Source organism: Papio anubis, chromosome 7, assembly GCF_008728515.1.
Source record: "Papio anubis isolate 15944 chromosome 7, Panubis1.0, whole genome shotgun sequence".
Taxonomy (NCBI): domain Eukaryota; kingdom Metazoa; phylum Chordata; class Mammalia; order Primates; family Cercopithecidae; genus Papio; species Papio anubis.
In genome coordinates, this window is record NC_044982.1 from 153,210,012 (window position 1) to 153,231,911 (window position 21,900).

General features: G+C 43.5%; 1 protein-coding gene across 15 annotated transcripts in view; it reads right to left on the reverse strand.

The window, feature by feature from the left end:
• RYR3 (ryanodine receptor 3) overlaps positions 1–21,900 on the reverse strand; it is a 569,735-nt gene that overhangs the window by 131,041 nt on the left and 416,794 nt on the right. For 13 of the 15 annotated variants that reach the window (XR_002523591.2, XM_021941701.2, XM_021941705.2 and 10 more), the window contains 6 exons: positions 14,953–15,133; positions 13,717–13,828; positions 11,728–11,848; positions 9,172–9,341; positions 5,901–6,121; positions 1,050–1,140 (listed from right to left, as the gene is read on the reverse strand). Coding sequence is in view for 14 of the 15 variants with exons in the window: in XM_021941701.2 (XP_021797393.2) it covers positions 1,050–1,140; positions 5,901–6,121; positions 9,172–9,341; positions 11,728–11,848; positions 13,717–13,828; positions 14,953–15,133 (896 nt within the window). In the remaining variant the exon portion in view is untranslated. The remainder of the gene's footprint in view (positions 1–1,049; positions 1,141–5,900; positions 6,122–9,171; positions 9,342–11,727; positions 11,849–13,716; positions 13,829–14,952; positions 15,134–21,900) is intronic. The other 2 variants (XM_021941703.2, XM_021941700.2) reach the window with 1 other exon arrangement.

The window sequence follows — 21,900 nt, forward strand, 5'->3', positions numbered from 1 at the left end:
TCTGCAAGGGTGGATGGCTGATTCTGGTGCCCTCCCACCAGGCCCAGATGCCGCCAGTGATAAAATATTTGTAATTTATGAGAAAACCAGAAACAAGACAATAAAAAAAGGGAAGGCCAGGCATGGCGGTTCACACCTGCTGTAATCCCAGCACTTTGGGGGACTGAGGAGGGAGGTTTGCTTGAACTCGGGAGCTCAAGGCTGCAATAAGCCATGGCTGTGCCAAGTGTGGGTAAGAGTGAGACCCTGTCTCAAAAAAAATAATAACAAAAGAGAGGGGTCTGTGGTCTTTTTATTAAGAAAGCGAGCCAGGCACGGTGGCTCATGCCTGTAATCCCAGCATTTTGGGAGGTTGAGGCAGGTGGATCACTTGAGGTCAGGAGTTCGAGACCAGCCTGGCCAACATGGTGAAACCCTGTCTCTACTAAAAACAAACAAACAAACAAACAAACAAAAATTAGCTGGGCATGGTAGCATGTGCCTGTAGTCCCAGCTACTCAGGAGGCTGAGGCAGGAGAATTGCTTGAACCTGGGAGGTGGAGGTTGCAGTAAGCCGAGATCACGCCACTTCACTTCAGCCTGGGTGACAGAGCAAGACTCTGACTCATTTAAAAAAAAAAAAAAAAAAAAAAAGTAGAAAACAAAGATTTCTTACAAACAAGAAAAGCACAAAACAGTATAGAATAGAAAAGGGACATTTAAATCAATTTAATGAAAAACCACAGGGCCTTGAAAGCTTTTTGAGATGAACACATTCTGAAAACCTAATTACAGCGGGAAAGCACAAAATCTAAGTCCCCGTACTAAGTGCAGCTAAATATCAACCAGTCAGTGGAAAGCAGTTAAAGAAAATTGGAGCAATTTCCTTCAACCTCGACATTCAAGAAAGGACGTGGTTTTGTGGGATGTATCTTGTTAGCGAACCATCAACTTCAGGGAGTCAAACCCATTTAGCATGTATTGTTCCTCCAAATTGCGAAGACATCACATATGACCAGGCAAGTTTCCTGTGCAGTAGACTGTATTTCTGTAACAATAGTGACGTTTACCTTGAGAGGCATTTTGCAGTATTCATTGAGTTGGGGCACATCAAAAACGAGGCGTCGCAGGAGCTGCTGTAACATGGAAGGCCTCAAGTGACTGCAGTAGGAAATAAGAAACATAGAAAAAGAAAATGAAAACGTAAGAAAAACAATAAAGGAGGAATGAAAGAAATGCTCAACAATAAGCATATTACAGCCAAGAAAACAGCTCCTAATACACAAGATCTCAGATAAACAAGAATACATGATAAAACACTTGAAAACAGTATAGTTAAAATTCAGAAAAAGAGTGCTAACGAATTGGGATACCCAAGGTGGAACTCTAGTTGCTATGTGACAAAATGTGCTAGGATATATGCATACTCAAAATATAATCACTGATTATGTGCAAAGAATAGAACAGAAAGAAGGTGCAGCTCAGGTTCTAGTCATCTCTAAGGCCCCCTGAACTCTGCAGAGGGAGAAACTGGAGTTGAGCAGCTCCACAGGTGGACTCTGAGGCCACCTACTGGTGTGATTTGAAGAGAACTTTAAAGCCCTGTGCCTTAGGATCTGGTCCATGAAATTCTCACTACTGGAATCATTTGTTTGGGGTAAGGCTTTGTAATCCCAGCACTTTGGGAGGCTGAGACGGGCGGATCACGAGGTCAGGAGATCGAGACCATCCTGGCTAACATGGTGAAACCCTGTCTCTACTAAAAAATACAAAAAACTAGCCGGGCGAGGTGGCGGGCGCCTATAGTCCCAGCTACTCGGGAGGCTGAGGCCGGAGAATGGCGTGAACCCGGGAGGCGGAGCTTGCAGTGAGCTGAGATCCGGCCACTGCACTCCAGCCCGGGCAACAGAGCGAGACTCCGTCTCAAAAAAAAACTCCATTAATAGGCAAATACAGTAACTATTTAAAGAATAATCTATCAAATTACAGAGTTCATGGCACAAATAAATTTTGAGGTAGAGAAAGGAGAGGTAAGCAACACGGATTTTGCTTTTTTACATTGCCAAACTTTGAAAAAACCTAGTGGAACCTATGGTTTTCTCCAGAGAAAGGTGTACACACACAAACACAATTTGATATATAAGTTCAGCTCATGAATCCCTGGATTTTTCCCACTATTGCCTAAGGAGCTATGGAGGTAAAGCTAACACTCCTTTGTGGAATGTTAGGATGCCAGGGAAGAAATCCTTGGAGCATCTACAGTAAGAAGAATGTACGCAGATGGAGAACAAAAGTCATCTGTTTCACAGCTGTTTCTGGAGCTGGCGTTGCGATAAAAAGCACAGGGGTGAAAATATACAGTGAGTAAGTAGCCTTGTCTCAGAATCTAATAGTTAGAATGCAAAAATTACTCAGTGTTTCACATTATTATCCAGTTAATCAGCAATTATCACCTAAGATTCACTAACTTGAATACAAGCAAAGAGTGCAATAAATCTGCAATTCTGCGAATTCCTGACTTATTAAAATAAACAATGAAAAAACCTAGTTAAGTATCAGTTTGCCTGCTACATCTGGAGCTTAAGTGAGCAAGAAGAAAAGCTCTAAAAGTACAGTAATAGGGCTGTGAGCTCTACTTTTTGTTTGATGTAAAATTCTAGTTTCTTGGCGGGGGGTGGTGGCTCACGCCTGTAATCTCAGCACTTTGGGAGGCCAAGGTGGGCAGATCCCCTGAGGTCAGGAGTTCGAGATCAGCCTGGCTAACATGGTGAAACCCCGTTTCTACTAAACATACAAAAAAATTAGCTGGGCGTGGTGGCGGGCCTGTAATCCCAGCTACTCAGGAAGCTGAAGCAGGAGAGTCACTTGAACCTGGGAGGCAGAGGTTGTGCTGAGCTGAGATCATGCCACTGCATTCCAGCCCGGGCAACAAGAGCAAAACTCCATCTAAAAAAAAAAAAAAAAAAAAAAAAAAAAGCAGGGCGTGGTGGCTCACGCCTGTAATCCCAGCACTTTGGGAGGCCGAGATGGGCGGATCATGAGGTCAGGAGATCGAGACCATCCTGGCTAACATGGTGAAACCCCGTCTCTACTAAAAATACAAAAAATTAGCCAGGCGTGGTGGTGGGTACCTGTAGTCCCAGCTACTCGGGAGGCTGAGGCAGGAGAATGGCGTGAACCTGGAAGGTAGAACTTGCAGTGAGCCGAAATCATGCCACTGCACTCCAGCCTGGGCGACAGAGCGAGACTCCGTCTCACACACACACACAAAAATTCTAATTTCTCCCAAGTCTCATTCTTTAAAAGTATTTGCAGCTCAAATCAGTCTCACCAATGTGACTTTGTTATTAGGAAATAGCTTATGTTGGGAGGCAGGACTCCTTGGTTGGTGTGGTTTCTAAAATACACCCAGAGTTCAGCTCTAGTGAAAGCGAGAATAAGATCTGCAGCTGCTATTGATGCATTACCAGCCAATTACAAATTAAAGCTGATAGAAAGGATTTCTTTTGGTGTAAACTCATTATTTATTCCATTTTCTACCATTAAGAAAATAGAGGCTCGTAAAAACTAATAATGGGGCATTAATCTTCCTTTTGAAGTGGCAAAGTGCAAAACCTAGGTACCTTATTAATTCTGCGAGGTTAATTGGTGTGTCCACTGAAATTTGTCTCTCTTGAAAGATCAAAAATATTCTAATTAGCTTAACTGTCTGCCAGTTATCATAAAAATCTTGTGTTGAATGAAGCACTATCATAATATTGGGCCTGGTTTTGGAAGGAGATCTCTGGGAGAAAACTCTTTTGGGGCCTGGGTCGAGGCGTCCTTCCCATCAACCAGCCTTTACTCCCCCCAACCCCAAGAAAATAATACTATGCAATGACACAGCCTGTCCCATAAAGCACTCAAAGCCTGTAGGCCTTAGACGATACAAAGACAGCAGATATAGATTAATTTTAAAAAGTATTTTAAACATAGTGATCATTGTTATATTTGAAATATAAGCCAGAGATTATCCTTTTTAAAACATTTTAAAACTTTTTTGTAACAGGCTTTTTCAGAGCAGTTTTAGGTTCACAGCAAAATTGAGCGAAGGGTAGTGAGAGTTCTCATCTATCTCTGGCCCCATACAGGCGCAGCTCTCTCCATTATCATTATCCCCCACCAGTGGCGCATTTGTGACAACTGATAAACTTATACTGAAACATCGTTATCACCCAAATTCCATAATTTACATTACGGTTCACTCTTGCTGTTGTACATTCTATCGGTTTGGACAAGTATTTAATGACACACATCCATCATTATACTGTTTTTCCACGGCTCTAAAAATTCTGTGCTCAGCCTGTACATCTCTCCCTCCCCCAACCCTGACACCAATGATCTTTTCAGTGTTTCCTTAGCTTTGCCTTTTCCAGAAAGCCATATAGTTGGAATCATACAGCACGTGGCCTTTTCGGATGAGCTTCTTGCACTTAGTAATATCGGTTTAAGGATCCTCTATGTATTTTCATTGCTTGATAGCTAATTTCTTTTTAGCACTGAATAATATAGTCCATGGTCTGATGTACCACAGTTTATTTATCCATTCGCCCACTCAAAAACATCTTGATTGCTCCCAAGTTTTGGCAATTACGAATAAAGCTGCTACAAGTATCTGCATACAGGTTTGTGTGTGGACATAGTTTTCAACTCACTTGGGTAAAAACCAAGGAGTAAGACAGTTGAATCACGTGGTAAGAGTATGTTTGGTTTTGTAAGAAACTGACAAACTGCCTTCCAAAGTGACTGTACCATTTTCACTCCCACCAGCAATGAAGGAGAGTTCCTGTCGTTCCACATCCTTGCCAGCCTTTGGTGGTGTCAGTGTTCTGGATTTTGGCCGTTCTGATATGTGTGTAGTGCTTTCTCACTGCTGAGATTACCTTTTGGTGTGATGTTCTACTCACATCAATGTGGGGACCGAGGAGTTTTTTTTTCTAGGTAGCCCTAGCTCCCCAATGCATAGTAATTTCTGTGATTAGAAAAGAACTCATTCAACAAGAAATCAAGACCATACTCAGCTGGCCCCTAACGGGGGAAACCTGTTGATCCTCTCTCCGGAGCGACCTATGGCAGTGGTTTCTAATCTTGACCACGTATTGGAAACACCCGGGAGGCTTCAAAAGCTGGAATCTTGGGTCTCATCCCTAACAGTTTTGACTTTTTGGGCTGGGATGTGGCCTAGGCACTGGGATATTTATTCCGTAACTCAGCAGATATTTCTGATATGCAGCTGAGAAGGCAAAACACTGGCTGAAAAATGGCAGATCATACTATTGGCCTGTGCTGCTAAGACCTGCTGTTGAAAGGGTCATCTTCCTTGGATTCTACAAGACTTGACTTAGATTCCTGAGGACCCAAGGCTCTTGGGGTGACTTTACCTTTTGTCCTCAGCTGGCTCTGATGCCCATCTGCAGTCGTAAAAATTACTGCCTTTAACTCCCCATGGTGACTGGAGGTTTTTTTCTTTGATTTGCTGCTGGTCTTGGGAGGCCTAGAGGTAGGTCGCTTTTATTCACACTCAGAGTCTGGCTTCCACGTAAGATGTGCTCATGTAGAGGGCAGACACATCTGCTTCTGGCTCTATCTTGAGAATGAAGACAGCCCTTAATCTGAACACTTTAGGCTTGAAACAGTTTTCTGGTCCATCAACCGTAGTGGGTAAAGCCTGAGCTGCGCCCTCTCCCTTCCCCAAAGGGAAAGATTTTGCCTGTGGCAAATAGGGGAGCTGAGCACATCCTACGAGATGTCTAGGGGAGGGCTGGTGTATGACAAAGGCCTGGAAGCTTCCTTAGCCTAGCCCACCAGTTTTTAGATTACAAAGTAAATTGCAGTTGACCCGGATGCATACACAGGGGTCACAGCATAGGATGTGTACTTACTTGCAAATGGCAAGCAGACATTCTTCTATAGTGTCCCTTTGTGCTTTGGTGAGGGAACGTCCCTTGGAAAGCCTGTATATCGTCTGCAGTGTGGAATCAATCAGAGAGGTGCAGTGGTCTGTTCCGGCAAAGAGAGGAGCACATCTTGTGAGGAGCGGGAGCACAGCAGAACATATATACCTATTTAGTGCAAGCGCAGCCTCTGTGGTGCTCAGGGAAACCTAGGGAAAGAAGATTGAGACACAGGTTAATCACCCTGAGGGACAGGGCAAAGCTGGCTCTGCACTGAGTTCCCATGTAGCAAGCTGTGGGAGCTTATATATGTCCACATTGCACAGCAAGGCAGTGAACAACTTTCTACCTTATTAGCAGTTCTATTTTTCTTTTTGCATTTTCAATGAAAAAAAAATCAAGTTAAAAGAAAACAAACAAAAAAATCAGAAAAAAATAGTAACAAAGGCTAGCTGGCTCTAAGTCTCCCCAAATGATCCTATAAATATCTGTTCCCTTCAAAATAATTTTGAACTCATTAAAATCAGCTGATGACCAGTCTAACCCAACATTTTGATGCTTGCAAAGTCTAGTTGCCAGGATACTACATTATTATTCTGGTTTTCGCTCTTTTCTCACCTACCAGGGACTCACACACTGTTATCTTACGACTGTAAGATTAGTGAATGGTGCCGGGCGCGGTGGCTCACGCCTGTAATCCCAGCACTTTGGGAGGCCGAGGCGGGCGGATCACAAGGTCAGGAGATCGAGACCACGGTGAAACCCCGTCTCTACTAAAAATACAAAAAATTAGCCGGGCGCGGTTGTGGGCGCCTGTAGTCCCAGCTACTCGGGAGGCTGAGGCAGGAGAATGGCGTGAACCCGGGAGGCGGAGCTTGCAGTGAGCCGAGATCGCGCCACTGCACTCCAGCCTGGGCGACAGAGCGAGACTCCGTCTCAAAAAAAAAAAAGATTAGTGAATGGTTATAGGTCAAGCAGTTTCTCAAATTCACCAGTTTTGTGAAAGAGAAAGTGGAACTCTGACTCCTTTCAGTTAATTGGTGAGCACTGTGAGCAATTCACAATCAATACTGACATGAGAGTAGACCCCACTAAAGGGAACCTAACTCTGCATGGGCAACATGGAAAAGGAACAGAAAGTCGGGTCCTTCTACACAACTCTAACATAAATCTTGCTCACGATGTTCTTTTATGTACATTTAGATGGACGAGTTGAATACAAGGAAAACCCATTTAGTGACACTAAATAACCAAAGTACATTTTACCACCATCTTTGAAAGTTGTAGAACTGGCCGGGCGCGGTGGCTCAAGCCTGTAATCCCAGCACTTTGGGAGGCCGAGACGGGCGGATCACGAGGTCAGGAGATCGAGACCATCCTGGCTAACACCGTGAAACCCCGTCTCTACTAAAAATACAAAAAACTAGCTGGGCGAGGTGGCGGGCGCCTGTAGTCCCAGCTACTTGGGAGGCTGAGGCAGGAGAATGGCGTAAACCCGGGAGGCGGAGCTTGCAGTGAGCTGAGATCGGGCCACTGCACTCCAGCCCGGGCTACCGAGCAAGACTCCGTCTCAAAAAAAAAAAAAAAAAAAAAAAAAAAGAAAGTTGTAGAACTTCAAAAGAAACTTGGAGATCCACAGAGATGAAACAGTACCATTTCCTGTGATTACTGCAGTCATTCTAGCTGTAACACACTTTGTATAACTTATGATTTGAAAAACCATTTTCTTTGAATGATATACATTTCTCATTGTTTCTATAAATTATCTAAATTATCAAGTTTGTCTCCTAGAAACTTCAGTAATCATGCTGGGAGAAACAGCTAATCTTCCACATTTATCACTTTAATATACAGAGTTAAAATGAGAAAGGACAGAGCTTTGATTTCAGTAGATTATACGTTTTCAAAAGAGAATGCATGAATGTCTATGTGTTAATGAACTGAATATAACACCTTTTTGTCGTAGATGGTGTTTGGACAAACACGTGATTGAACACCAGATACCAGAATAGCATTTGCTGTTTATCATTAAATTATTTGATCAGGAAGCCTGGGTAGATCCCATGAGTTGAGAAAATTATTTTTAAAATCAAATAATTTATAGAAAAGTTCAAAACAACAGCAGTGGCAGAAGCACTGTTTTAGTTATTCAAAAATAATTATTCATAATTATTCATTATGAATAAAGAATTATTCACTGTTTTATTATATCAAAACGTTGGGTGAGACTGGGTTATTCAGTATTAGGGATCGTATACTCTAATACTGTCATATATACCATTTATCATCTCCCTACCACATATGGGCATGCAGCTCCCACTCAGGTTGGGGCTCGTATATATTTCCATTTCTGGATAACCCGTGCAGGTGGAATCCATCCAAGTCAAGGTATTTGCCGCTGACAACCCATCACAGAGCTCAGATTTCTATCTCTGTTGGACACTAGGTGGAGCCTTTGAGAAACCTTCTAACTGAAAACAACCCTAAACTGGCAAGATGATTTTTAGACTTACACTGATCTAGTTTGTCTTTTCTCCTTGGACCTAGGACTCCTGGTGTACCTTTTTCTGCTTAGTTCTGTCTTGTGGCATCTTGTATCTGAGTTTTGTAACTCTAGGGGCCTCCTCTCTTGATGTTTGTTGATGGTGAACTACCTTATCTATCTCACCCTTGATTTCCAAACTTATATCTGCCTTTGTCCTCATGTACTGACCTTCGTCATACCCCTCACTTCAGACCTATCCATCCTGGTGGTCAGTATATGAAATTATGAAGTGAGAGGAGGAAGAATAACGTCAGCCTATAATGTTGCCAATCAGCCTTTTTCAAAGGCAATAGAGACATGGTCTCACCAGGGGGTGCTTTTGTCCCCCCAGGGGACATCTGGTGATACCTGAAATTGATTTTGGCAGGGATTCGGGGTGAACTGGGGTGCTACTGATACATAGCGGGTAGAGGCCATGGATGTTGCTAAATGTTCTAAAATGCACAGGGTAACAGGATAACCCCTTACAACTTACCGTCAAGGTTAAAAAAACCGCAATTGAGGGAGTTGGATTTGGGGTCAAATTTACCTACATCTAAGTCTCCGGCTCAATAAATTACCATCTTCCATTTCATGATACCTCTATTTTCTCACCCATTAAAGTAAGCTATTAAAATGTAATTGGTGAGTAAATAGAAAATATTTGCTTCTAAGTCCAACATTACTAATTTTGCAGTGATGGGAACAATAATTTTTGTTATTTTTGCAACTTACTGTATCTAAAGAGGCAGAAGCTCTCAGGTCAGGTAAAAATCCAACCTCCAGCAAGTGGAGCAGAAAAGTTTGATCCTTAATGCCATAGACGCGGTCCAAGAACAGCACCATGGGTGCCTTGTGGTCAGGGCAGAAGTTGGCCGCCATATCCGGCTCACTGACCGACCCATCTGAAAGACACACAGAAAATGTAATTTCCCTTTTTCTATCTCCACAGTCTCAAAAGGTAACACAGAGCTTGTCTGTCTACAGCTTGTTCTCCTTATAAGCGACAGGAAGTTTGGAAAAATACAGATTGAGCATCTCCAATCCAAAAATCTGAAACCTGAAACGTACCAATATCTGAAACTTTTTGGGCACCAACATTATGCTCAGTGGAGATCCTTCTCAGAGGATTGTGGATTTTCAGATTTGAGATATGCAACTGGTAAGTATAGTGCAAATATTCCAAAATCCAAAAAAAATCCAACGCACTTCTAGTCCCAAGCATTTAGGATAAGGAATACTCAACCCGTACAGTGCTGTGCTGAAGGCAGCTTATACTTCGTTGAAAAGCCAGTTTAAAATTCCAGCCGGTTGTTAAAATGCTCATTATTAAAAATTAGAATTTACAATTAAGTAGATATTTAAAAAAGGTAACAAATACTAGAACTCCTTACTTCCTAATTATTTCACTGTGAACTATACTCTCGAGGTTTTCTGCATCAATCGTATTTGCGTGTTGGAAATACCATCTAATGGTGTGCCATGTTCATTCTCTTCCCAACTCTGTGTTCAGTGACATTACATTGGCAGCTTGAAATCGGCCATGGTGAGAATGCTTACGCTACAGAAATGGGCAAATGCTAGGATCAGGCCTTGATTTATTGCTTTGTTGATTTGAAACATAAGTAAGTGAGGGAGAAAACATTAATGAAGGCAGATTAAGTTTAATATGTCATGTCTGTAGTTATTACATCATAAATTGAACAAATTTCGAGGATATCTTGTTGCAATATTTGGAAATAATCGTCTGATTTAGGTGAAATGTAGATCAGGTCATCCAAGAATTCTAATCTTAATCAAGAGGTTTGAAGGTGAAGTGGGGAAATACTATGAAGAAAATAAAAACTGCTTGAGCTGGAGAGTAAAGACAGGATTTCGAGTGAGGACAGAAAACAATCTTCCTCTTCCCGTTTTGTTTACACTAAAAACTAGGAAAGAGACCCCCAAATGAGCACGCTATAGCCACAGCATATTTAAACACTGTACTGGAAAGGTGTGGGCTTCATAAGGAACCCTGAGAGGCACAAAGATGAAGTCTGAGCCACCCCGGACCCTCGTCCTGCCCAGGCATCAGCGTCAGGCTGCAGAGCCAGAGAGAAGGGGCCTTCCAGACTGCAGGCTGCAGGCTGCGGCCTCTCCTGCCCCGTGTACCAGGCGGAGCTGGGCCTGAATGGCTGAGGCGGACTTCCTCTCACACATGCCTGGTGTGGTGGGATATTAGTTAGTGTTTTGTGTTTGGGAAACACTGAGTTCAACATCTAATTTGCTTTATCTTAAGTTTTCTCAGAGACGTTATCGTTTTACTGTGCTTATACCATGTGATGTATTCCACAGCATTTCCTGCACTTATTTGACTCCAGGCCCCTTATTAATATGTACACCTATTAGTATCTCCCACAGAAACCTTCTGTGGAATATCAGTCTGGGAAACATGACAGCGGTTAGAATCACACTTTTTCAATTCCTCCATGAGCCTGGATAATGGGTGGGGTGACTCAGAGAAACAACACTTCAGGGAGAGTGTAAGTTTTGCAAAGGTAAGACTGACTGATGTCAAATGTCACAGGTAGCATTGGGGGAAAACAGTTTATGATCCTCAGCCATGAGGCGTGTGACTGTGGCTGGAGAGGCTGTGTGGGGGCCCGTCTGTCTGTGCCCCCACTGCCTACACAAGCCCGTCTGTCTGTGCCCCCACTGCCTACACAAGCTAGGGGAGAAGGAGAAGGGAGGCCGTGGGGAGAGCTTTCGCTTGTCCCATTCTGTCAGCCTCCCTCACCGGGTTGGCATGCTCACAGGAGGACAGCGAGGTCTGTCTGTACCTGTGGGACACAGGGTACAACTGTCTTGACACAGACGAGAGAGCAGACTAAGTCATTACTTCCAAATTATTTCACTATGAACTATACTCTTGAGGTTTTTTTGCATCAATTGCATTTGTGTGTCGGGAATACAATCTAATGTGCCATGTCCATCTCTTTCCAACTCTGTGTTCAGTGACATCACATTGGTGACTTGGAATTGGCCATGGTGAGAAAGTTTATACCGTGGAAATGGGTAAATGCTAGGAATCAGGACTTGATTTATTGTTTTGAGATTGCTTCTGGAGAAGACGAGAGCAGCTGGCTAGAGCCTAGAGGAGAAAACTCATCACAGGAAAAGAGCAAGACACTTGCCCTGTGTAGCCTGCCCTGCGAGTCAGGGCCTGGGAGCCGTTGTGCTGGGGACAGAGTCCTGCCCCGAGCCAGTGGCTGCTGGGAGACTGCCGCTTCAGCCTGCAGTCACTCCCCTTACCTTTGTTAAGGGAGGGCAGTTTCAAGGGGATGCTGATGATCCCAACCAGGTCTTCTGTGGGGACCAGGGAGCGCAGTATGGACCTGATGCGGATGGCCTCCCCCTTTCCCGTCTGGATGAGCTGGAAGATATAGGGTCGAGAATGACATGAGATAAGTGAGGTTCCCACACCTCGCTCCATCCCACCTCCAAACCTCTGGTAGTAAAATGGCTGAAGGGCAGGGGTCCATTCCATGTTTCCCTAATTGCTACAGACACTTGTGGCCACAGGGAAAGAGGAGAGCGGTCTCTTGATTTTCCAGAAGAGGTGCTACTGAGGAAATAACTGACTAAAGAGGTTGCTAGATTCCTTTGCTGTTATTAAAGTGGCCATGAGGTGGTGGTATCAGGTCCCAGGAAGAAGTACACGGCCTGCTGGTGGCTTCTCAGTGTGACTGCACTGTCGGAAGCTCTTGGTGGCCATGACAGAAGTGTGGACAGTGTGGCCACAATGCCAGACTCTAGAATTCTGTTAAACGTAGAGATGGGTTATGAATTTCAATTTCTAAGAGTTTGATTAATGCTGGGGATGAGGAGTGGGCAAAAAGGGTATAGAGAATGTCAGAGAGAACTAGAGGGGCTCAGGGGCGTTATCCGGGCATGAATAGCTTGATCCACCTTGACACTGATGAACCAACCAGCACGCACAAGGGTGTGCATGCATTTTCCCCCTGCACATGCAGTCTTTGGCTGGGTGTAGCAGGCGTTCAGCTGGGAACTGAATGTCATAGCTCAGGGTCAGACAGCCCCCAGGTGGGCTGGATGGTATGCTGAGATACGATGCTTGGTGCCACCAGGGAAAGCAGAAGGCCTGCCCACCCACCCTGGTGCCACCTCTATCCCCAAGGGTAAAGAAGAGGTGGCTGGTGATGATGGCATCCTTCCCTCACCACTGACAGGGCAGGACCCACAGAAGGGGTCCTGAGAAGGGATGTATGCATGCGTATGTGTATGTGCGTGTGTGTAAGGTGTTGGAGCAGAGAGGCAGTAAGGAAGGAAGAATGGGGCACCCAGATGGGCCTCTGGTGAGCTATCCCATGCCGCCTTCTTGAGAAGCAGCAAACTATAATGTGCTTTCTGATGTGATGAGAGGTGATCAGGAAAGCTAGAGTGTGAACACACAGGGTTTCCTGACCCTCCCCACCCCCGCCAAGACTGTAGAACACTCTAGTGTTTTCTGGGCTCCCTTTCAAGTTTCCTGCATTTGCTTAAAGGCACAGAAGTGGAAAAACAGGCCTACGTGGGTAAGGCTCCTTTATCATAGCAGGAATTGGAATCCTAAGAATTCAGATCAGCCTCCCTTATCAAGATTTAGAGTTGCTTTTCATATGAAAAGCAGCTATTTCCTCTCTTATGATGTCAGACCTTATATGAAATAAGGCTTCTTCTTTCAGCCCTCAGCAGAGGTGAAAAAAGAAAGGAAAAGAAGGTACTTTTTAGTTCAAAACTAGAAGTCTGAGAAGACATCTCATAGAACAGAACCACCCTTTTGTGATGTCTGCAAAGCTCTACCTCTGGGGGAGAAAATCAAACACCAACCACAGGAAGTCTGCCTTCCTGAAGCCTAACGCCACAGTCGTCAGGGACGGGATCTTCCACGTTGAGGGTCCTGTGGCCATGATCCAGAATCAAGTTGCTCCCATTTTGACCAAATTGAGGCATGTCAAAACACGATTCTGGGAGGCTTTTGAAACAAACTGTGCAGGGGACATGCTCAACTAGTACCACAGAGAAATCACACAAGACAGGGATCTGCCCTGGAGTCCCTCCCTAGAAAGCAGCAGAGTCAGGTACCAGAGGTGGAAACTACTTTTGAAATGAGCTAAAAGGGACCTAGAAAAAGGCATGTTAGCAAATGCCAGAGACAGAGGAAGAAATGAGGTTCAGGAAATCTATAGTGTTCTTGGCGCAGGTTTCTCAAAGCTGTTCTCTGGAAGCTCTGTCACTTACGTGCATTTCAGGAGCACAGCGGCCCAGTAGATCTATAAGGGCAGAATAAAATGACATAATTGCATTGCCCATATGCACGATTTCTTCTTCCTCTTCATCGGCCTCCGTGCTGCTGAGAGAACCAACAGAGGGGAGGTGTGAGGAAGGCTGGCAGGCACTGCCATGCTGGGAGACACAAGTTGCTTGATATGGAAGCACTGCTCTCCTTTCCCTTGGAGCCTCATCTTCCTCTAGAAGTCCACAAAGTGGCTTCATTCATTAAGCTCGAGGAACCCAAATATTTGTCTATGACATTCCCAGGATCCCATGAATTTTAAGGCATGAGTACCGACATGAGCTGATCATCAGACCATAACTCCTACCAACTTTTCAATCCCTTTTCCTCCTTGCGAGGGGAAGATCCAGGGAAAGCACCCTGGACCAGGAGTCAGGAGGGCTCCGTCCCTGTCCTGGCTCTGTTGCTAATAAGCTATATGACCTTGGGCCTCAGTTTTTTTCTCATGTTGCTTGAGGAAATGGGGAAAGCCTATGTGTAGGGTCCTTTCCAGCTCTCCCAGGTCTGATGACAAAGAAAAATGCCAACCGTCTAAAGAGTTTCTGCTGGGTTATACCCACTCTCTAGATTCCAGGGTCTAATCTAAAGGCTGTGACGAAGAAAGGGACATGATCACGAGACTTGATAAAGAGAAAGTAAGACAATCAGATAATCTACCAACTATATCCTTAACATTTAAATAATATTATAGTGCTCTTTCCACATTCTGCAGCTTGCTTTTTCTTTTTTTAAGGAGTCAAATCAAAACACTTTCTTAATTAGTTCTCATGCTTTCAGAAGAAGAAGTGGAGGCATGATCTGGTTTTACAAATGAGGTATGGGATGAGACACTGTGGGACAAAATACTGAAGGAAATATGCTGAAGTTAGACAAGGAGTAGAACCTTGGCCCAGGCCTTTGCCTCCTACCCCATGGTGATGCTACAGGGAGGCTAAGAGTTTGCCCACTTTGTGATTTCCAGCTGCGCTGAGCAGAGTAGAGAAAATGGAAGGGGTGAAGGTGATGCTGATCACTAGGCTTACTGGGAGAGTCAAGACAACACTGGGCTTGAAGTGTACATGTTTTAGCTGTAACTGCGAAGAACATGTGCTTTCTCTATTACCTTCTAAATCATCCATATACCAACAATATCTGAGAGCTCACCAATTGTATCCGTGCCGGAAGGCAATCCTTTCACTTACACTTCTCTTTTGTATCCTTGAGAGGGGAGGTCAAGCGCGGGGTTCTCAGAGATCTTAATGGCACCCTGCATGGCCGCCAACAGTCCGTTTCCCCCCTCGCCCCGCAGGGCCGGGCCGAAGCACTCTGGGCGTCTGATGAGCAGCTTGACCACAACGCTGGCATTTTCTTCCACACTCTCACCTAAGGGAGAAAGGCACTGTTTCCTTCTCAATGGAAAGGACAACCCCAGAACTGATTTCTAGTTGATGAGGCTGGGAGAACAGTATTTCGTTCAGCTTATCACCTACTGTTTTTTTGGTTTAGGTCAGTCCAGTGGGCAGTGGGAATGGAAAAGGAACTAAGACACCTGTAACTGATTGTGGTCAGTTAGTTATAAACCCCACTCACTGCACTCGAACCAGCCTCATCTACTCTTAAGATTAGGAGTTGACACTGATGGAGAAAAAGGTGGCTTTGATAAATTGGGTCAGGATCTGTTTATTTAAAGTATTAGGGTCAACCATTATAGAACAGGTTTTTACTCTTCAGCTCAGGAGTTTGTACTGTAGAGATTATTTCCATATATTTAGGTCCTCAGAGGGCAGTTAATAAACTACTGAGTCTACCCTGGAATACTGATTCATTCACAAGTGACTTAGCGAACAGAAGAACTTTACACCTTTATTACCTCAGCGAGGGCATATGCGAATCTGCTTCCTTCCTTGAAAGGAAGTAAGATGGTTACTCAGTTGGTGTGCTTCAATTAACGTTTGGGGAAGTGACATATCAGCTTCTGATTCTGTTACTGATTCTGTATCATACTCTCACAGAGTCTAACACTTACCCTAGGACAGCCAGGTTTGTATGGATAGACTTCAGGTCATTTTTGGAATCATGTATCCAGATGAAGAATCTGCTTGGTCAAGTTTTATTGGTTATTCCTAAACTCGCTCTCTGGGAAGGCAGAGGTTGGAGAATTGTATTCTGTGGCATTTGTTTTTGGATGAACCAGACAACGAAGATAGAGCCTCATTTCCTGATAAAGTGATTAAGGATAGCCATTCTTTTTTTTTTTAAATTATACTTTAAGTTCTAGGGTACATGTCCACAATGTATAGGTTTGTTACATATGTATGTCTGTGCCATGTTGGTGTGCTGCACCCATCAACTCATCCTTTACATTAGGTATTTCTCCTAATGCTATCCCTTCCCCAGCCCCCCACCCCACGACAGACCCCGGTGTGTGATGTTCCCCATCCTGTGTCCAAGTGTTCTCATTGTTAATTCCCACCTATGAGTGAGAACATGCAGTGTTTGGTTTTCTGTCCTTGTGATAGTTTGCTCATGTGTCTGTTGGCTGCATAAATGTCTTCTTTGAGAAGTGTCTGTTCATATCCTTCTCCCACTTTTTGATGGGGTTGATTTTTTCTTGTAAATTTGTTAAGTTCTTTGTCGATTCTGGATATTAGCCCTTTGTCAAATATTTTATTCTCAATAAAAAAACATACCTCTGTCTCAGATGAAATCCTAATTTGTATCTGAGAATTCATCTCTGAGCCAAGACTCAAGGGCGAGACTTTTTTCATGTCGTGTTAGCTAAAGCCTAAAGAAAAACTTCTCTACAGAATCATAAGAGGCACCTCATTTGTGTCTGAGAATTTATCCCTGAACCCAGTACTCAAAGGCAAGACTTGCTGATGTTATGTATTGCAAGCTTGAAGAAAAACTTTTCTACAGAATCATAGGGTATTTCTTGGAGAACTGAGAGATAACAGAGGTTACAATGTGATACGCTGTTGTATTATTTATTCTTGTGCAAAATATGACCTCAAATATTGGCAGGCTAGAACAATAAATGTTATCTCGCAGTATTTGTATAGGCCAGGGATTTTGAAGTGGCTAAGCTAGGTGGTCCTGCCTTGCAACCTCCCATGAGGTGGCAGCTGCCGTCTTCTGAAAGCCTGTCTGGGACTGGAGCATCAGCTTCCACGTTCACTCACACAGCTGTTGGCAAGAGGCCTCAGTTGCCTACTGGATGTTGCGTGGAGGCCTCAGTTGCACACTGGGTGTTCGGTGGAGGCCTCAGTCTCTTATCATGTTGACCTCTCCATAGGGCTGCTTGAGTGTTCTCATGATGTGGCAGCTGGCTTCCCGCAGAGCAAATTATCCAGAAGGACAGTAGAGCAGAAGCCAAGCTGCCTTTAACAACCTGGTCACTTACTGTCACTCTGTTATGTCCTATTCATGAGAAGTGAGTCACTAAGTCCAGCTCACATGTAAAGGGAGAATTAGGCTCTGTATTTTGGAGGGAAGAGTATCAAAGAATGTATAGACACATTTTGAAACCATCTTAGCAGTTTAAGTTCTATTTAATAAAACATTTTATAAATCAACTTAGAAGTGTTGGGAGTAAAGCATTTTTTTTTAAAAGACAGGGTCTGGCTCTGTCACCCAGGCTGGAGTGCAGTGGCATGATCTCAGCTCCGTGCAGCCTCACCCTCTAGGGTTCAAATGATCCTCCCATCTGAGCCTCTTGGGTAGCTGAGACTACAGGCACATGCTACCACAACTGGCTAATTGCTGTTGTTGTTGTTGTTGTTGTATTTTTTTGTAAAAACAGGGTTTCACCATGTTGCCCAGGCTGGTCTCAAACTCCTGGACTCAAGCAATCCTCCTGCCTTGGCCTCCCAAAGTGCTGGGATTACAGGCATGAGCCACCACACCCTGGCAGAGCATCTGAATGAGAACCCAGAAAAATCTAACTTCTTGTTCCAGCTTTTTAGCTCATCACTGTGTGAGTACGCACACTGCACAATCTCACTGGGTCTTTCCCCTGTTCAGCTATGCATGCTCCATCTGGTTTTAGAGTGACTCTGTTAGTCTAACTCAGATGCAGAGATTTCTCCCATTATGCTCAGAGGAATGGGGATGGGGTGGGGTGGCAGCTGAGCTTGCTGTCTGAATGCTTGAAATTAACTCAGGCTCACCTTTCAACTAAACTCAATCTTGAACATAGCGAATGTGTCTCACAGCCCTGAAGAGTCTACCTCAGACCACAGGTGTAGTCCTGTCCTAGAGCTTGGCTTGCTGACATCCTCTTTTATCACTCAAGCTTTTGTACTGTGGGCCAAATCCAAGATTGTTAGCATGTACCACTCTAAGTTTTAGAATTGTGTAGCTCCATCCAGAAAAAATTTTATTAAACTGAATTTAAACAGTTAACCAGCTTCCATTCATGGTTTTATAGCTCGATCCTTCAAGAGTCTAAAATTTTTGTAAAGAACTTTGTCTTCGAGCTCTATCCAATGTATCACACATCAAAAAACAATCGGTTTTTGCTAAAGAATCCATGTGAAGAAAATTCTCAGGAGATACTAAAAGGGTAAAATTATCATAATAACGGGATGGTGGAAAGAATCAACATATTCTGGAAAAAGAGAAACCAAGGAGAGGTTGAGAGACACTGTACAGTTTGTAGAGACCTCAGAGAAGGGTATGGTGCTGAGTGCTATGCCCATGCTCTCCTAGCAGTTGGGCCTACCATTTATACCTAATATAGTCTACTCACAGGAGGGACACTTACAGAAAAGTACCAGGAGAATCTACATTGTTAAAAGCCAGTGGTTTCAGATATAGATGTATCTCACAGTTCACTACTTTCGAATGGTTTTGGCCTCCAATACTTATCAGGTAGCACATACATCAGCCCTCTCAGTTGTAATTTCTCACTACAAGAATAATAAAGCTAAAACACTGAAATTTTAAATATAAAAAATGGAGGGAAAAAACCTAACTCTGTTAATCAAGCTTATTTAAATACTATACTTAGATTCTTTCAGTTACCTGGTGGAAATGCTTGCTGGTCAGTCACCAATTTTACCAGCACGTTGAATTCAACTTAGCTTTCCCCATAGTGATTGGCATGAAGTTGGTGGGCTTTAAAACCACAATATGCAGAAGTTGAAAAATCAGACTGAGTTCTACATTGAGCTTTCGATTGAAATTCATTTGCCCAATTAGCCTTATTTTATTCGAGTCTCAGGCCTTCAGAACTGAACTAATTGGGTCTGTTCTGCAAGTGACCCAGGAAGCCAGCCCTTGATTACTGAATTATGGACATCTGCGGAGAATGTAGAGCACACCCTAAGAGGAAGGAGCTGAAGTGTAACCATTGCTGCTAATTAGACACGGGACCAACGCAAAGAATTTCCAAAGGCTTCCCAAGGCAGGGAGGATGGCATGATTAGGAAGGAGAGACAGTCTCTTCCCAATTACCTGTAGCTCAGCAAGCTTGACTGCTAACCAAATCCAGCGTGGTAGAGCTAGATACTGACCTGGAGGGCATTTTTCAAGAGGGAAGAGAGAGACTTGAGGTAAACTAGTTTTGCCTAAGGGCTTGCAACAATGCTTTTTGCTGGAGTTCTAATATGAATAATGAGCTTAATAACAGCATGAATATTCACAGTGCCTTTCTTCAAAGGCTTCAACACTGTCTTCATGTTACTATTTTCTTTTCGATACTCCTGAACAGTTGGATGGAAATGGAAATGAGTCTCCCCGTTTTACCCTGGTAAAACACTCACACTCACCACAGGGACAGTTAGCAGGGATACAATTATTTAATCTTCAGCCCATCACTTTTCTCACTCTCTCTGTTCTAATTCTAGTTTCTGTTTTAAAGTTCCATTGTCTGGAACACTGTTCTTCCCATTCTTTTGGTGTAAACCCTCAACTTACGTAACTCCATTTTATCCTTCAGGAGGAGCTTAAACATGGAACCCCAGAGGACCTGTTCCTCTCAAATACCCTGTCTTCTTCCTTTGTGCCTGCTTTCCCCGTAAGACTGTACATGCCATAAGAACAGGACCCTGTGTCTGAACTACCTAACACCGTGTGCTCAAGGGTCTTGCTAACATCTGGCATATCACAGGCATTCAAAGAAGATATTTTTTCAATAAGTCAATAGACTTCACTGAGACTCAAGGTAGAGACTTGAAATGACTGGATGGAAAACCAAAGGTGGCTATCCATTGTTGCATTATCCCACGCAGTTATCAGCCTCTGTTTACAAGAGCCTGCATCATCTACTACCTCAGATTTCAATTAGTCCTAAAGAAACATAATCAAGTCCCACCTCAGTAAGAGAGAACACAGGGCTCCAGCATGAATGAATGTACTCACACTCATTTAATTAATTTAGAGAATCGGAGGGGCAGGATAATGGCCAGGATCCAACACCTCTTTTTGCTAAATGCCATCTTTGATAGGGTGCCAGGCAACTTGTATGAACTAAGTATGGTATGTCCAGATAGTAAGGACGTACCATCTTCTTTTTAGGGCCTTCCAGCCTGGGAAGGGATTAACTGGATATGTGTCCATCAACCACTGTGATAGCACAGAGAGCAAACCAGGAATTGTTTGCCCATTTACTAATGAATTCAACTATCCATTGAGTCCACACTACATGCTAGTAACTGATCTAGAGACAGCAGACAAGTAGTGACCAGGACAGTCAAGCCTGAACCCCGGAATGAGACTAGTGGAACAGAACCACCCCAGCAGACCTGTGGACCTGCAGCAGAGCTTTCCCACCACCTTGCAGATATGTAAGAAATAAATGTTTATTATTTTATGCCTTTGAGATTATGAAGTTATTATGTAGCAGATACGGGCTGATATAAGAGAGTAGAAGGAGGGAATTCAGTTCCTATGCAACTTAGAGTGGCCCAGGTATAAGATAATAACAACTTGGAGTAGAAACTGGCCAGTGGAGATGGAGAGAAGATAGATTTCCGGTATCTTTTAGATGCCGAATTAACAGAACTTGCTGATGGACTGAATGTGGGAACAAGGAAAAAAGCTGATTTAAGGATGCTCTCTAGACTTAGTCTGAGTATCTGAAAAGTTGGTGGAGCTAGTTAAGGAGATGGAGAATCCTCACGGAAGAACAGGTTTTGGGTGGTAATTACATACTCAGCTTTAAGATCATTTTAAGATTTGGGGATCGTCCATGTATACATGGAATTCAAAGCCAAGGGACTGCATGAAATCATGCCAGGGTGGATGGCACAGTAGTGGCCCAGATATTCTGAAGACCAGTATTTAATCACAGAATTGTGCTAAAATTTTGCCCACGTGTCTAGAGTTTGGGTCTATGTGGCTTTTTCATGAAATATGCCAAATAAAACTTGAATGCAATAGAAACCTGGCGTCAGAATTGAGGTGTGCTCTGACAAAATACGGGCATTCTCAACAAGATGATGAAAATCAGCCTCTGATGAGCACAAGGGTCATAATACTGCCATTGTGTGAATAATGTTGATGAAGCAGATTTGTTTTTGTTTCATTCAGCTTAATTCCATAGTTTTATTGAAGTATCAGGCTTCGTTTACTACTCTTATCCATGAAATGGTTGATGAGACCCACATACATATATTAAGTAGGTTCTGGACTTTTTTTTAATTATGTTTTTTAAATTGACAAGGCTCTGGACTTTTGAGTCCACTGCCAAGATACTCAGTTACCACTACTGCTGGAATCCCACCAGGGGCTTGGAGGCAAGCTGCTGAGAAATTCACTCAGGGTGAAAAGAATGTAGTTGACATCCTTTCACCTCAGCCAACTTTCCTCATTTTGGTGCTCTTGGCCTAGGCTTGCCATTGGCTTCTTTATTTGAGGAATTTATTTTCTATTACTGGTAGTGTTTTGACTATCTACTTATTTCTGGACTTTGATGCTGTTTCACTTTGAATTTTTACAGATGGAGGCACATTTCCTTGCCTCTGTCACTATAAGCCCTTTACCTATCTGATAGATATCCTTTCCTTTTCTCAGGTGTAAAGATTCCAGGAAGTCCAGTGGGAGAATGAAGAAGGTGGGGTATATGCAAGATTGTACAAGCTTTATACTATGGCTTGAATGATGGTGCCCCCTCCAAAACTTATGTTGAAACTTAATCCCTAATGCAA